Source organism: Typopeltis vanoorti, chromosome 10 (genome assembly GCF_054136105.1).
Source record: "Typopeltis vanoorti isolate ZY-2024b chromosome 10, IOZ_Tvanoo_1.0, whole genome shotgun sequence".
NCBI classification, from domain to species: Eukaryota; Metazoa; Arthropoda; class Arachnida; order Uropygi; family Thelyphonidae; genus Typopeltis; species Typopeltis vanoorti.
This window is the reverse complement of record NC_143558.1, coordinates 129769498-129783657: the sequence shown is the minus strand read 5'-3', so window position 1 is coordinate 129783657 and position 14160 is coordinate 129769498. Positions and strand designations below refer to the sequence as shown.

The window sequence follows — 14160 nt, the reverse complement described above, 5'->3', positions numbered from 1 at the left end:
CTCCTCTGCTTCAGAGAGCTTTGAAATTGTTGCAGTCATTCAAGCATTCAAGGATTATTTCACCATGACTGAATGCTTATTGTTTGATATCTTTAAAATGGTATGTACTAAAATAAGGTCATATCCTGGAAAAAATAAATTACAGTTAAGTAGTGAGTACCAGTTATTTCTATTACCTAGCTTTACTAAGTACTTTTAAGTGTAGCACACACCTGTTCTTTGCAAACCATAGCAGTATGAAATTACATTAACCACATAGCTAAATTATTGGTATAATAATAAAAAAAAATTATTTTTTAATACTTTATTCTACTTTTATGTTAATACTATTGACCTGTAAAAAACTTTGAATCAGTATGGACAGCAAATGGTCATTATTGGCAAGCAGTCTCGAGAGAAGCTCATGATTTGATTTAGACCACCCTTTTGTTGGTAGAAACATCCAAAAGAAAGATCTCTAATGCCTGGCCTAATTGTAAAAAATTTTTTTAACTCATTCATATTGAAAAACAGATTTTCCATCCCCCACCAAGAAGTAATAGGAAATGAAAATATGATAGAACAGTTTTTGTTTGGCTGTGAAGTATTCAAAAGGTTTAAAAAACCACATATGCAACTGCTGTTATATGTGGACAATCATGCTACAAAACCATGCAATGCAGAACCTTCACAGTACTTACTGAATCTAGTTAAAGTGTTCAGAGATTTGAAATTGAATCCTTAAGAGGTCCATTAAGCTGGTTCATGGAGAGGATCAAAAGTTTCAGTTATTTCAATGTGCAATAATTTTGAGTGATATTTATTCCCCTAAAACCAAACCTCTGGATGTCAGATAAGTACTTTTTCCCATAAATTTCTACATAAAGCTTGTGATAATAACTTTTTCCTTTGGTGTGTGCAGATTTGCTGTAGTAGCATAGATTTTTATATAAGATATATAATTACAATTTTCAGATAACGAAAACAGAATTTAAGATATTTATTTCAGGTTCCATTGAAAATTCATGATCTGATATCACAAGTTTTCTTGATATCAAACTATACAGTTAAAAATTGGACTCTTATTTAATGATCTTCTATTGGTTCTTCTTCATTTTCAAATTCTACATCATCATCTGCTGTAGCTTCTTGATACTGCTGATATTCTGATACAAGGTCATTCATATTTGACTCAGCTTCTGTAAATTCCATTTCATCCATCCCTTCCCCTGTGTACCAGTGAAGGAAGGCTTTACGTCGGAACATAGCTATAAAAAAATGGTTTTTTATAGTTTTATGTATGCATTTTTAACTTATAACTAATGTGAAATATTTTATCACAAAACAAGAAAAAAAATACAAGTATATGTAACTAAATTAATTAAGGGTGTTTGGTTAGCTTTAGCTATTTGTGATAACATATAGTTACTGCTCTCCCAAAGTTGAATCACAGCGAAGAAAATCCATCAGTTTATATTCGAAATCTTTCAGCATTCTTTGACAAAGGGATGTCCTTCAACAAAAGGAAAGACCTCTTCATGAATCGTGTGAACCAACCTCGGCTCACTTTCAGATCTGTACAACTGATGATACAACATGAGATAGCTACAAAACGAGAATGATGTCTCGTTTTGTAGCTATCTCATGCGCTTTGAAATGTAACATTTCATGCAAAACACAGGAACCATCTTTATGCAAACCTAACACATATTCAAGTAACTTGTCCTCTAATTCAGAATGCTTTTCTTGACTTTTTGGTGCTTTCTAATGCAAGTTTCTGTTTATGCCAATATTGCATATTAAACTCAAATCACTGTAAACTCGTGGCCTGCTGCTCGATTGTCATGTTTTTCTGTAAAATCAATAACTTTGAGTTCAAAACCAGCACTGTAACTTGAATGTTTCTCCATATTTCAAGCAAAAATTACCAGTAATTTACAAGACTTGAGATACGTAATGAACAATCCTTCATGAATAACTAATGAGAAGTGAAAGAAGAGTGCGAAAGACAGAAAAAGTAGGCTGGTAGAGATAGAGCAGATATGAAGATGTGCATATAATTGGTGTGGTATTAACAAAAAAAAAAAAATCGCTTGATTCAACAACATAGGCAAGCTGACAATTATTGAGTTAAAATGCTGATTCTCTTCAACCAAATTCAAAAATATCTGAAACTGCCATGAGAACATTCACATGTTCATGTCGGGCTGGTGTTTCGCCCGTTTATCGTTCTGAGAGGACTTCTGATTAGCATTTGTATACTGGATTGCAGGCAAGCTCAACTGACAAAGTTTCAACCCTTCGGTTGAATTTTATTGCTGCTTGCTTGTTTGCGAGCTGCTTCTGCATTGGGCTGGCAGGCAGACTCGCACACACATAATATGGCATGTTAGTTCCAATTTGCAGGTAGAATTTTATTTGAAGTTAACCTTTGTGCTATATCTTAATGACATTGCAAATTTGGACAAATGTATAGAAAAAAATTTTTAGTTTGATACTGTATTTGTTTGGCAGTACAACATATGGTTTTGCTACAGTCTGTACTGTCCATGGGATTTTTAACATTCGTCTGTAACCACATCTCAAAAGCTTAAAGTCTTTTTGTTGATGTTGTCTTCAAGGTCCAAGTTTCTGCATACAGCAATACAGACCATACATAGCATTTAACCATGCGTACTGTAAGCTCTAAATTTAAACTGCAGTTACACAGTGTTGATTTCATCAAGAGAAAATTTTTTCTTGCCATTTCAATTCTAACTTTCATTTCCATTTCTGGATTGCGGTCTTCGTTTAACCAGTATCCGAGATATTTAAACTATGCCACTCTTTCTATTTGTTTCCCATTTAAAGAAAGTGCTGAATTACGAATTGGTTTCTTGCTTATGACCATGAATTAATTAGTTTTGGTGATATTTATTTTTAATCCCATTTTTTCACTCTCTTCATTCACTAGTTCCAGAAGATTTTGAAGATCCTGAATATTGTCAGCTAGGACAGCTGTGTCATCAGCATATTGAATGTTACTGATGATTTCACTATTTACATTAATCCCTTCCTTTAAAAGATGGATTCCGAGTATATGTTAAAAAGAAGAGGTGACAGCACACATCCTTGCCTTACTCCTCGTTGGATGTTAATGGAGTCTGTAATAATGTCATCAACTTGAACATATGCCTTTTGGTTCCAATATAAGTTTTCAATGATCCTGATGTCTTTACCATCTAATCCAATTCTTTTTAATAGTGCAATCATTTTAGCATGTTGGACTTTGTCAAATGCTTTCTTGAAGTCAATGAAGCAAATGAATACTTCCTTGTTTTGGTCAATACATTTTTGGAATAAGATTTGAGAAAACAGAAAAGAGCCTCTCTTGTTCCTAAACCGTTTCAAGCCAAATTGGGTATCACTGATGGTGTCTTCAAATTTTCTGTATATTCTTTTTTGAATTATTTCCGAAACATTTTGAGAACATGACTCATTAGGCTCATCATTCTATAGTCATTACAAGTTTTTGCATTTGCTTTTTTTTAGGTAGCACGATGAAGATCGACTGTAACCAGTCTTGAGGGATTATGCCTGTACTTGTAGATCTTATTAAATAGCTTTACTAATATATTAATGTTGTTACCTTCTAATAACTTTACTATTTCTGTTGATATTCTATCCGGGCCTAAGGCTTTACTATTTTTAAGTGAGTTCAGTGCACATTCTACCTCTGATCTTAGAATGCATGGACCTTCATCTGTTCATAAGTATTTTCTAGGTTCTGTCTGTTATCAGTAAAGAGTTCTATATATTTCACCCGTTCTTGTATTTTTCAGATATTATTTTCCCTTTTTGTTTCGAATGATACATAGTTGTTTTTTCTTAAATATACCTGAGGTCTCTTTCAGCTTTTTGTGTAGATTAAAATTGTCATGCTTTTCCTGTAGAATTTCTATTTCTTTACATTTTTCATTCATCCAGATTTCTTTTGCTTCTTTGATCTTGCATTTAATAATTTTTTGAGCCTCTTTATATTTTGTTGGACTAATATTTTTATATGATCTACATTGATCCATGAGAGAAAGAATTTCATCAGTTATCCAATCTTTCTTTTTTACTGCTCTATCAGGACACAAGGTATTGATACATTTCTCTATGAAGACAGATTTGAATTTGTCCCATGATTCGTCAACCCTCATGACAATCATTCTTGATGAGTGCTAGCTCTTCATTCAGATCTTGACTCAATTTGTTTCTTATCTCTGGGTTTTTTAATTTTCCTAAATCAAACCTTTTTTTTGTCGATGTTTCTTAAGTATAGCTTTCAGTCTAAGTTTTATAGAACTTCGAAAACGTTGATTAATTAGCAAGTAATCAATTTCGTTTCTGACTATATTCCCATTATTATCCTGTGGTGATTGCCAAGTATACAGCATTTGGGATGGTAGCTTAAACCATGTATTTGCGATTATTAGCTCCTCTTCTTGGCAGAATTGAATAAGATGGTCTCCTCTCTCATTTCTTGTTCCCAGTACATCTTCACCAACTACATCTCCACTTCTACCTTTCCCAACTTTAGCAATGAAATCACCCATGATGATATTGATATCACTTTTTTTGTGTTTTTCATTAGTTATTTTAATTGATCATAAAATTCTTTGATCTTGGTATCACTCTTGTCAGCAGTAAGAGCATAGACCTGTATAAGATTACGATCTAGTGTTTACCTTTCGGTTTTAATAACATCCTATCTGAGTAGGGGATGAAGCTCAACAGTGACTTATTGACATCTTTGTTTAATATTATGTCTCTAATTTCACTATTTGTTGACAAATATATTACACAGACTGCAAATGTCTCTGTACCTTAATCAGTGATACAATAAAACTCTTGTTTTTCTTTCATCTGCAGTATAATGGCTGTTGAGGAGGAAGTGTTGTTTACTGTGGTGAATGAGTTACTATTGCCCTGAAGTGAACGTGTTTAAACTTTTTTCAGGTGAGATGATGTAAAACTTTTTAATTTTTCATAAAGAAAAATCACAAGTGCAAGATATACAAGGGCAAATTATATTTAAGTAAATACATCATGTTGGAGGCTTAATGGATTTTTTACAACTCAAAAAGAATTAAAACAGAATTTAATACTTCCTATATTTCGTCCTAGTCACTAGGATATCTACGGGGATTACAAAAACAATTAATCTAACATATACACAAATAACAAACAATACTAAGCCCAACCACGTGAGTGACACTAAAGTCCTATCTAGGTAGAGCGCCCTCTAAGGGCAGTAGTAGGTGGCCTGGAATGTAAGGTGGGACCTCTGGTGATGAGTTTCCCAAATCTTCGGAAGTTTAATGTAACCCTATTTATTGAGATTTGGTTGGTTTTTGAGAGCTGCTGCTGCTGCTTCTAAGAAAAGTCTCTCTTTCTTGAATTTGCTGTGGTGGAGCATGGTGCTTTTCTTCCATGATACTCTGTGGGTGGTGTCCAAAACATGGTCAGCCAAGCTTGAATGGCCATAGTTATGTTTGAAGAGGTAAGACTTGCGTTCCTCTAGACGGATGGATGCTGATCTGCCTGTCTGTCCAAAGTACGCCAGCTTACAGGAACAGGGTACTTTGTAAACTCCAGGCAGAGAGAGAGGAGGGAGCTGATCTTTTGTAGAACGGATAAGGGTAGCAAGTTTGCGGTGGGGCTTATATGCTGTGTGTAGGTTGTACTGTTTTAGTATCTTGGCTATTTTTTCGGATGTGGGATATGGTGATGGCATTTTTAAATTCTTGTTGACGAGAAGGACAGGGAATGGGGGAGGAGTTGATTATTTTTTTGATACTGTGATCGCTGTAGCCATTGGAGAGGAAAGTGCTGTGTATGTGGTTAAGCTCAGTAGTGATGGCGGTTCCACTGGAACAAAGATTGTGGGCTCTCTTGGTAAGAGTTTTAATAATGCCATATTTTTAAGAGGGGTGGTGGTGGGAGAGTTTGTGAATGTATCTGCCTCTGTGTGTGGGTTTTCTGTATACGGTGAAGGTAAGTGTATCATTAGGTAGGCGTGTGACTAAGGTGTCTAGGAAGGGTAAACAATTGTTCTTTTCCTTTTCCATAGTGAACTGGATTCTTGGATGTAGACTATTGAGATGACTGAGATGTCTTAAGTACCCTGTTCCTGTAAGCTGGCGTACTTTGGACAGACAGGCAGATCAGCATCCATCCGTCTAGAGGAACACAAGTCTTACATCTTCAAACACAACTATGGCCATTCAGGCTTGGCTGACCATGTTTTGGACACCACCCACAGAGTATCACGGAAGAAAACCACCATTCTCCACCACAGCAAATTCAAGAAAGAGAGACTTTTCTTAGAAGCAGCAGTAGCTCTCAAAAACCAACCAAATCTCAATAAATACGGTTGCATTAAACTTGCAAAGATTTGGGAAACACTCATCACCAGAGGTCCCACCTTACATTCCAGGCCACCTACTACTGCCCTTAGAGGGCGCTCTACCTAGATAGGACTTTAGTGTCACCCACGTGGTTGGGCTTAGTATTGTTTGTTATTTGTGTATATATGTTACATTAATTGTTTTTGTAATCCCCGTAGATGTCCTAGTGACTAGGACGAAACATAAGAAGTATTAAATTCTATTTTAATTCTTTTTGAGTGTTGTAAAAAATCCATTAAGCCTCCAACATGAAGTCCTCACAGCACTTAAGCCTCTACATACGTATTAAGTAAATACAGTATATGGATCACATTATGAAAGGACGTGCCATTAGGCCTGATATTAGAATTGACAATGTCATACATACTTAGCTCTGTTTTATGCAGATAATGTTGTATTCCTAAACACATCTAATGCAAGTCTTTAGGATTTTATAACTAAATCGAATAACAGCCGTAAGAAATTTGATATGAAAATCAGCAATAAAAAGACCAAAACCATGAGAATCGGCAGAAACATTGAACACATCAATAGCATTCTGAATGGAGATCTTATACGGAGGGGGTCTGGAAAGTTCTGATAAACACCTAGAACAAAAATGATATTAAAGCAACTGATATAACCACAAGAAAAAAAGAACATATCTTAAAACCCCTTAACCATGTTTCAACAAACTGTTATAATTTATTCTTTTTCTTTAAGAAAATATATAAGAAGACATAAAATTAATTTTTGTTCTAGGTGTTTATCAGAACTTTCTAGACCCCCCCCCCTCATAAAACAACTGAAATATTTCAGCTATTTAGGCAGTTTTTAGCAAAGATGCCAGGTTAAATCTGGAAATAGACAACCGAATAAGCAAAGCTGGTATGGTGGCTAGGCTAGCTAAATCAATTTATATGGAATAAGAGAGAAATTAGTCAAAACACCAAGCTAGCAGTATAAGACAGTGTTCATGGCAGTTTTAAGTTATGGACCTGAAAGTTGGGTTAGAAATATAAAGCACTTGAACAAAGAGAGTTCTGAGAAAGATTAGGGGAGTGAACAGATGGCATCAATGGCAGAATTGTATTAAATATAAAGATATTAGAAAGGATCTTGACATTAGCATTCAATAATGTGTCAGCAGAGCTAATCTAAACTGCCATTTAAATAGAATGGGTGAGGAAAGGTTAGCAAAACAGGTGTTTGTTTCATGGCAAGATGGCAGAGAAGAGATCCAGAGGAAGACCAAGGTCTTGGTGGTTTGATTCAATCAGAAGTGGTTTAGAAGTACAAAATGTTAGATATGACAATACTGGAGTGCTGACAAGTAATAGACTAATTTGGAGGGAAATTATCGATACAAGGTACATCTCAGGAAATTGATGATGACTGTACCATCCCAACTTTTGGGATGGTACAGTCATTACAATTAGAGTTTGTCTAAAAAGTAGACTTAAATTTCTTTCTTTGAATAGCCTTTCTTATTGTTTAAAAGCTTTGTGTTTTCTCATTGTATCCTGTGGTTTGCATTATTAATTATCAGTACTATGCTGGGCTATGCTAAATGCTACTATGCACCATTTAGCATAAAATTTTATACTAAATGTTGATCATTTCCGATTCAAATCCTCTGTGTCCTGTGAACATCGCTATTAGTGAGACTTTTCTTCTTCCTTGCATCTTCTTTCCACATGAATTTTTATATTGGAACATAGTGGTTGTAATAACAAGTCCACATCCTGAGCAAAAATCTAGCAGGCACTTACCATTATTATTAACTTTGCTCTTTTCTCCATATTTTCCCAAAACATTTCTATATGTCTAGTATTCATTTCCTATTCTTCTGTTTGAATCTTCAACAAGGACCAACTTTTCCCTTTTTGTTGTGTCAGTTGCCTTCTCTAATGGCTCGAAAAATCTTCTGTTTTTTTTTCTTATTAGAATCTTCTGCAGGATCATACACACACAAGTCTCATTGTCCAGTTCTCCATTATGATATTACTCTATTTGATATTGCCTGCCATTCATAAAGATTATCCTTGTGTTTAGTGTGGTGAAGATAAGCTAATAGACAAAATGGTCATACTATATTTTTACTTCTAATTTAGATATGAGATAGCTGTGGAAAGTTTTCCACTGGTTGGAAAGCTAATTATTAACATCAAAATATGGATATAAAAGCTGTAAGCAAAATGCTTTTGATAGTATATTTTATCTGACAACAAATTACCGGTTTCATCCATAATGTTTTTCTACTACAACATGCTTGCCCAGGGATGATGCTAGGGGAACCATGATCTCATTTTTGTGTATGTATGACATGTTAACAGATAAGCATTATAATAAATTGATTGTAAATAAATAAATTAATGTGAACATAGACAAATACAAATCTTAGAAACACTTTTGCTTTCCTCAAAAGGAGTAAATGCTTCTCTTTAAGCCTTAACTTTTTTTTTTGGAAACCACTAGGTAGCCAGTGACAACTGGCTGCCTAACACCTCAGTTGTCATTGGTATTTCAGTTCATTTTGATCACTGACTTATGTACACTCCCTCAGGTGACAAGTACAGCAAGCAATTGCTGTCATACTGCATTCGTAATCCTAACTGGCATTATATTGGATTGCTGAAATAGTGCAAGTTCTCTAACGATGAATTGTGGATTTAAAAACCTGTATCTGTAGGAGAAAACCGTCTGCCAAAGATTTACTAACTTGGGATCTGACTGAAAAGGGGTCTAGAAGAATTTCTTCTAGTCAGCAACTAGAATCAAACCTATAACAGTCTTTCTTTCATCAATCTGGCTTCACTGAAGTTGTCACAAAATCACACTGGCTTTATTAATACATTTTTCTCTCAAGTTTGAGCTATCATTATGCCAACTGCATGGTTATGATGATTATTCATTAAGTATTTGTAATGCTTCAGTTGAATAAAACACACAGCTTCATATCCATATATTTATACCGTACTAACTAGAGGCAAGTTTTCAACTTAATGCTAGCTTGGTTAGCCAAGTGGTTATCATACCAGCTCTCCAACAAACATGCTGCAGTTTGGAATCCCACCGTGAGCATGGATGTTTGTGATTGCCTTTAGATGGGAGAATTTCATCACTTGGTGCACCACCTCTCCACTTATTAGAGGTCTGAAATGGCTAGAAAAAGTTCCATGTTTGGCCTCTAGAGCAGAGTTTATGGACTATGTAAAAAAAAAAATTTTTTTCATCATCATCATACGTATCAAGGATTTAGGCCTAGTATGGCCTGTTCCGGCCTTAGAGGTCATCGTTGAATCGTTTAAGAGGACGTCCTGGTTTTCTTTTTCCTAATGGCTTGTACTTTAAGGCTTGTTTTGGTAATCTTTCTGTTTTCATTCTTTGAACGTGTTCCATCCATCTATGTTTATATTTTTTAATTTTTTCAATTACTGGTTCTTGGTTTAATTCTTTCATAATATCTTCGTTTCTTTTGTGATCAAATAGGGTATACTTTGCAGTTTTTCTCATAAACTTCATTTCTGCTGTTGTTAATCTTTGTTTGTCTTTTTGTTTTATTGTCCAGATTTCGCTTCCATACATTAAGACCGGTAGGGCTAATGTATTGTATACTTTTAGCCTGGTTTGTTTTTGAACTAGGTTTGGTTTAAATATAGAGTTAATTACTCCTGTTATTTTTAAATATTTTGCAATTTTTATGTTTATATCTCTTTCATTTTCATAAGTGATCATACATCCTAGGTAGTTAAATGAATTCACCTGTTCTAAGATCTTGTTATCTAATATATTTTAGTTCTTGCTGGATCTTGTCCTTTAAAGGCCATAGTTTTTGATTTTTCCGTTGATATTATCATACCATAATCTTTGGATATCTCATTTAGATTTAAAATAGCTTTCTGTAAGTTATCTTCAGAATTTGTAATTATTATTTGGTCGTCTGCAAAGAGGAGAGTGTTTAAGTTAACTGTAGGTGAAAGTTTAATTCCTTGATGTAAATTTTTACTCCATTTTATTATTATTTCATTTAAGTAGATATTAAAAAGAGTTGCTGAGAGGGGACATCCCTGTCGGACCCCTTGGTTTATCTCTCTTGTATATGATAGCTCATGATTTAATCTTATTTGTATTTGATTATTTTCATATATACTTGTGACAGCTTTTAGGATATTATTTGGTATTTGTCTTTCTTTTAATATGTTAAATAATATGTTTCTTTTAACTTTGTCAAATGCTTTTTCAAAGTCAATAAATGCAATATGTGTTTCTAAATTATATTCTCTTCTTTTCTCTATTATTAATTTTAGGCAAAAGGCCGGGTCTATACATGATCGTCCTTTTCTAAATCCATTCTGTACTTCTAGAATAAAGTTTTCGGAATATTTCATTAGTTTGTTATTTAAGATTCTGCTATATATTTTGTAACAGGAATTTAGTATACTGATACCTCTATAGTTTTTAGGGTCATCTCTATTACCTTTCTTAAAGATAGGAATCACAATTGCTTTTGTCAATTTTTTTTTTTTTTTTTTAAATACAAAAAATGTATAAAATTGATAAAAAGAGGGAGGGGGGGAATCCTTAGCCCACCTACAGTTCAAAATGTACTAGAGGTTTGCTAATAACCTTTTGTGGATGGTAGCAACACAAAAAAAAAATATATTTAACATTTCAGGATCCCGAAATGTATCAATGACGATAGCACGATTGAAACGTTAACGGGCTCGCACCCCGTTAACGCTCTCCCCAGCCCGTTTCCCATAAAACCCTTCCCCAAAGAAGGGCCCTTAAATATAATAATATATATATATATATTATTTAAAAAAAAAAAAAAAAAAAAAAAAAAAAAAAAAAAAAAAAAAAAACGGTTTTCTAATTAATCTTCCCACCTTGCCTCAAACATCCCCCCCCATGTTTCCTAATCCCCCTTTTTTGAACAGCCTAACAGCAGAAGTATGGAGAACGAAGACATCCTAACATCCAAAGAAAGTATATGCAAAATTTCTTCCTCTATTAGTCTGCATATATTTACCTTTAAAATGCACTTATAATACCCTAAGAATTCTTGAGTAAAAAGCCACTGTATTTAAAATAAGGGACACTCCTAAACGAAAACAGGCAAAAATAGCCCTAAAAATAGTTTTTAAGAGGAGTAACATAGGTATTATTTCTGGGAAATTCCCATATCAGAAGAAAAGATATCTGCAAGTCATTCAATGATAATACTTGCGTGATATAATGTAATGCAATGCAATATTATACTTGTACAAAAAATCTTATTCATTAGGATGAAATTTCTACTTCACACAAGAATTATTTAAATATGAAATTTATGTAAAATGTTATTTATCCTTATAAGCAGTGGAGTAATCGTCTTACTGCAATACTTACGAGGACTCACAACATTTCAATAGCTTTATTTCATACATACCTGTAAACTGTTCAGAAATTCTCTTGAAAATTTCTTGAATAGCAGTTGAATTGCCTATAAATGTTGCTGACATTTTGAGACCACGGGGAGGAATATCACAAACTGCAATTTTTACATTATTAGGAATCCATTCGACAAAATAGCTGGAAATAAATTAGGTTAGCTGTATTATTTGTATTTTAATCTTTATAAAATCAATACTCATAATTTCAGAAATATTCTATATCTATCATCCTAATAAACAATTTGCTTATACATGGTACTTGAAGTGGGGGGAGGTGAGAGAACCATCCTTAGAGTAGAAGTTAATCAGAACTAAAAAAAAAAAAGTGCCTGCAATGGTGCATTGTGAAACTGAGATTCATCGAAGAAATTAATGCCTGTTATTTTATAGCTACTGTTAGGGAAATTGCAGGGATGATATTTATTCTTACAGAAAGGAACTGGTTTTGCATCCCATCTCATTTCAAGGACAACCTTGTCTAATCCTACAAAGTAAAAGCAGCTTTCCATTTTGAAATGGAATAGCACTTTTTACTTTCCATGTACTGTCAATTTTTGAATTCAGTGTTCTGAACTATATATCTTTATATACTATTTAACAAATTTGCTTCCAGGTAAAATTTTGCTTCATTTGTATGATACATATATATGAGGGTGGTCTCAAAAGTTCTTGGCCTAACAATGAAAAAATATATTTATAATTTCAAAATTATTTTTATTTTTCAACATAATCTCCCTTGAAGTAGAAAAAGCCATCAAAGGCTTGAAATGTGAAAAGGCAGCAGGAGTAGATGATATTCGACCAGAAATGCTGAAGTATGGTGGTATAAATATCTTGCACTGCATAGTTCAGGATGAATTCCCGATGATTGGAGTACAGCCCTCATAGTACTTCATATATAAAAGTGAAATAAAACTGAATGTGAGAATTACAGAGGTATTTTCCTACTGAGTGTTCCTGGCAAGAGTTATGCAACTATACTTGAGAAACGGTTCAGAAGAATTGTGGAAGAAAAGCTTGGTGAAGAACAAGCTGGATTCAGGCCAAATAGAGCCTGTCAGGATCAGATCTTCACTTTGCGACAAACAGTTGAGAAAGCATAGAAATATAACAAAGATCTGTATTTAAGTTTTGTTGATCTGGAAAAGGCACATGACAAGGTGCCAAGAGGGAAGCTATTCAATATGCTACAGTTATGTCAATGGGGCATATATCAAGCAATACTTAGTCTTTGAGTTGTAAGTCAGCAGTTAGAATTGAAGTACAGGAAGATGGTTTAATGCTAAATCTGGTGTGAGACAAGGATGTACATTATCCCCTCTGTTATTCATTATCTATATGGATCAAATTATGAAGGAAAGTGGTATTAAAAATGATATCAGAATTGGAGATGTTAATTGTCTGCTCTTTGGTTTATGTGGACGATGTTATACTTCTAAATAAATCCACTACAAGCTTGCAGGATTCCCTGACTAAACTGAATAACTGCTGTAATAGATATGGTATGAAGGTCAGCAATAAAGAGATAAAGACAATTTAAATAGGTAGAATCATTGAAAATGTCAACTGCGTTGTGAACAGAGAACCTGAGGAAAAGTTCTCCGTTCACAACGGAGTTAAATGCAAGTAAAACATTCCAGCTACTTAGGATGATTTTTAGTGAAGATGGTAAATTAAATATGGAAACAGACAACAGAATCAACAAAGCTGTTATGGTAGGAAGTCAAATGAATAGATTCATATGGAATAAGAGAGAAATTAGTCAGAACACTAAATTAGCTATATACAAGACAGTGTTCAAACCAGTTTTAACTTATGGATCTGAGAGCTGGGTCAGAAGTAAAACACTTGACCAAAGACTAGAAACCACAGATACGAGAGTTCTGAGAAAGATTAGAGGCATGAACAGATGGCATCAATGGCAATATCATATTAAAAATGAGGATATTAGGAAAGAATTTGACATTGTCCAGGAATGGATTAGCAGAGCTAATCTCAGGTGGTATGGTTACTTGCAAAACAGAATGGGCGAGGAAAGATTAGCAAAACAAGTATTCTCCACCAGGTTGGCAGGAAAACAACCCAGAGGAAGACCAAGATATAGGTGGATTGATACGGTACAAAGTGCCTTAGACGATAGAAATATACGATCTGATAATGTTGGAGTCTCGACAAGTAACAGAATGATTTGGAGGAAAATTATAGATAGGAAGTTAGTAATGATGTAAATTTTTCATGTAGTACTATCATATCCTGTACAATCCTTGAGGGTACATGTTGGGAATTTGATGATGTATACAGTTAAAAGGAGTATTATTTAAAAAAGGATT

General features: G+C 34.0%; 1 protein-coding gene across 1 annotated transcript in view; it reads right to left on the bottom strand.

Annotated features, from left to right (window-relative positions):
• Positions 1 to 964: 964 nt before the first annotated feature.
• The window catches only part of LOC150102790 (tubulin beta-2 chain-like), a 111322-nt gene continuing 98126 nt past the window's right edge, over positions 965 to 14160 (bottom strand). The window contains exons 7-8 of the mRNA XM_090398760.1: positions 11827 to 11969; positions 965 to 1247 (exon numbers count right to left, since the gene is read on the bottom strand). Coding sequence (XP_090254886.1) covers positions 1066 to 1247; positions 11827 to 11969 — 325 coding nt within the window. The 3' untranslated portion in view covers positions 965 to 1065. The remainder of the gene's footprint in view (positions 1248 to 11826; positions 11970 to 14160) is intronic.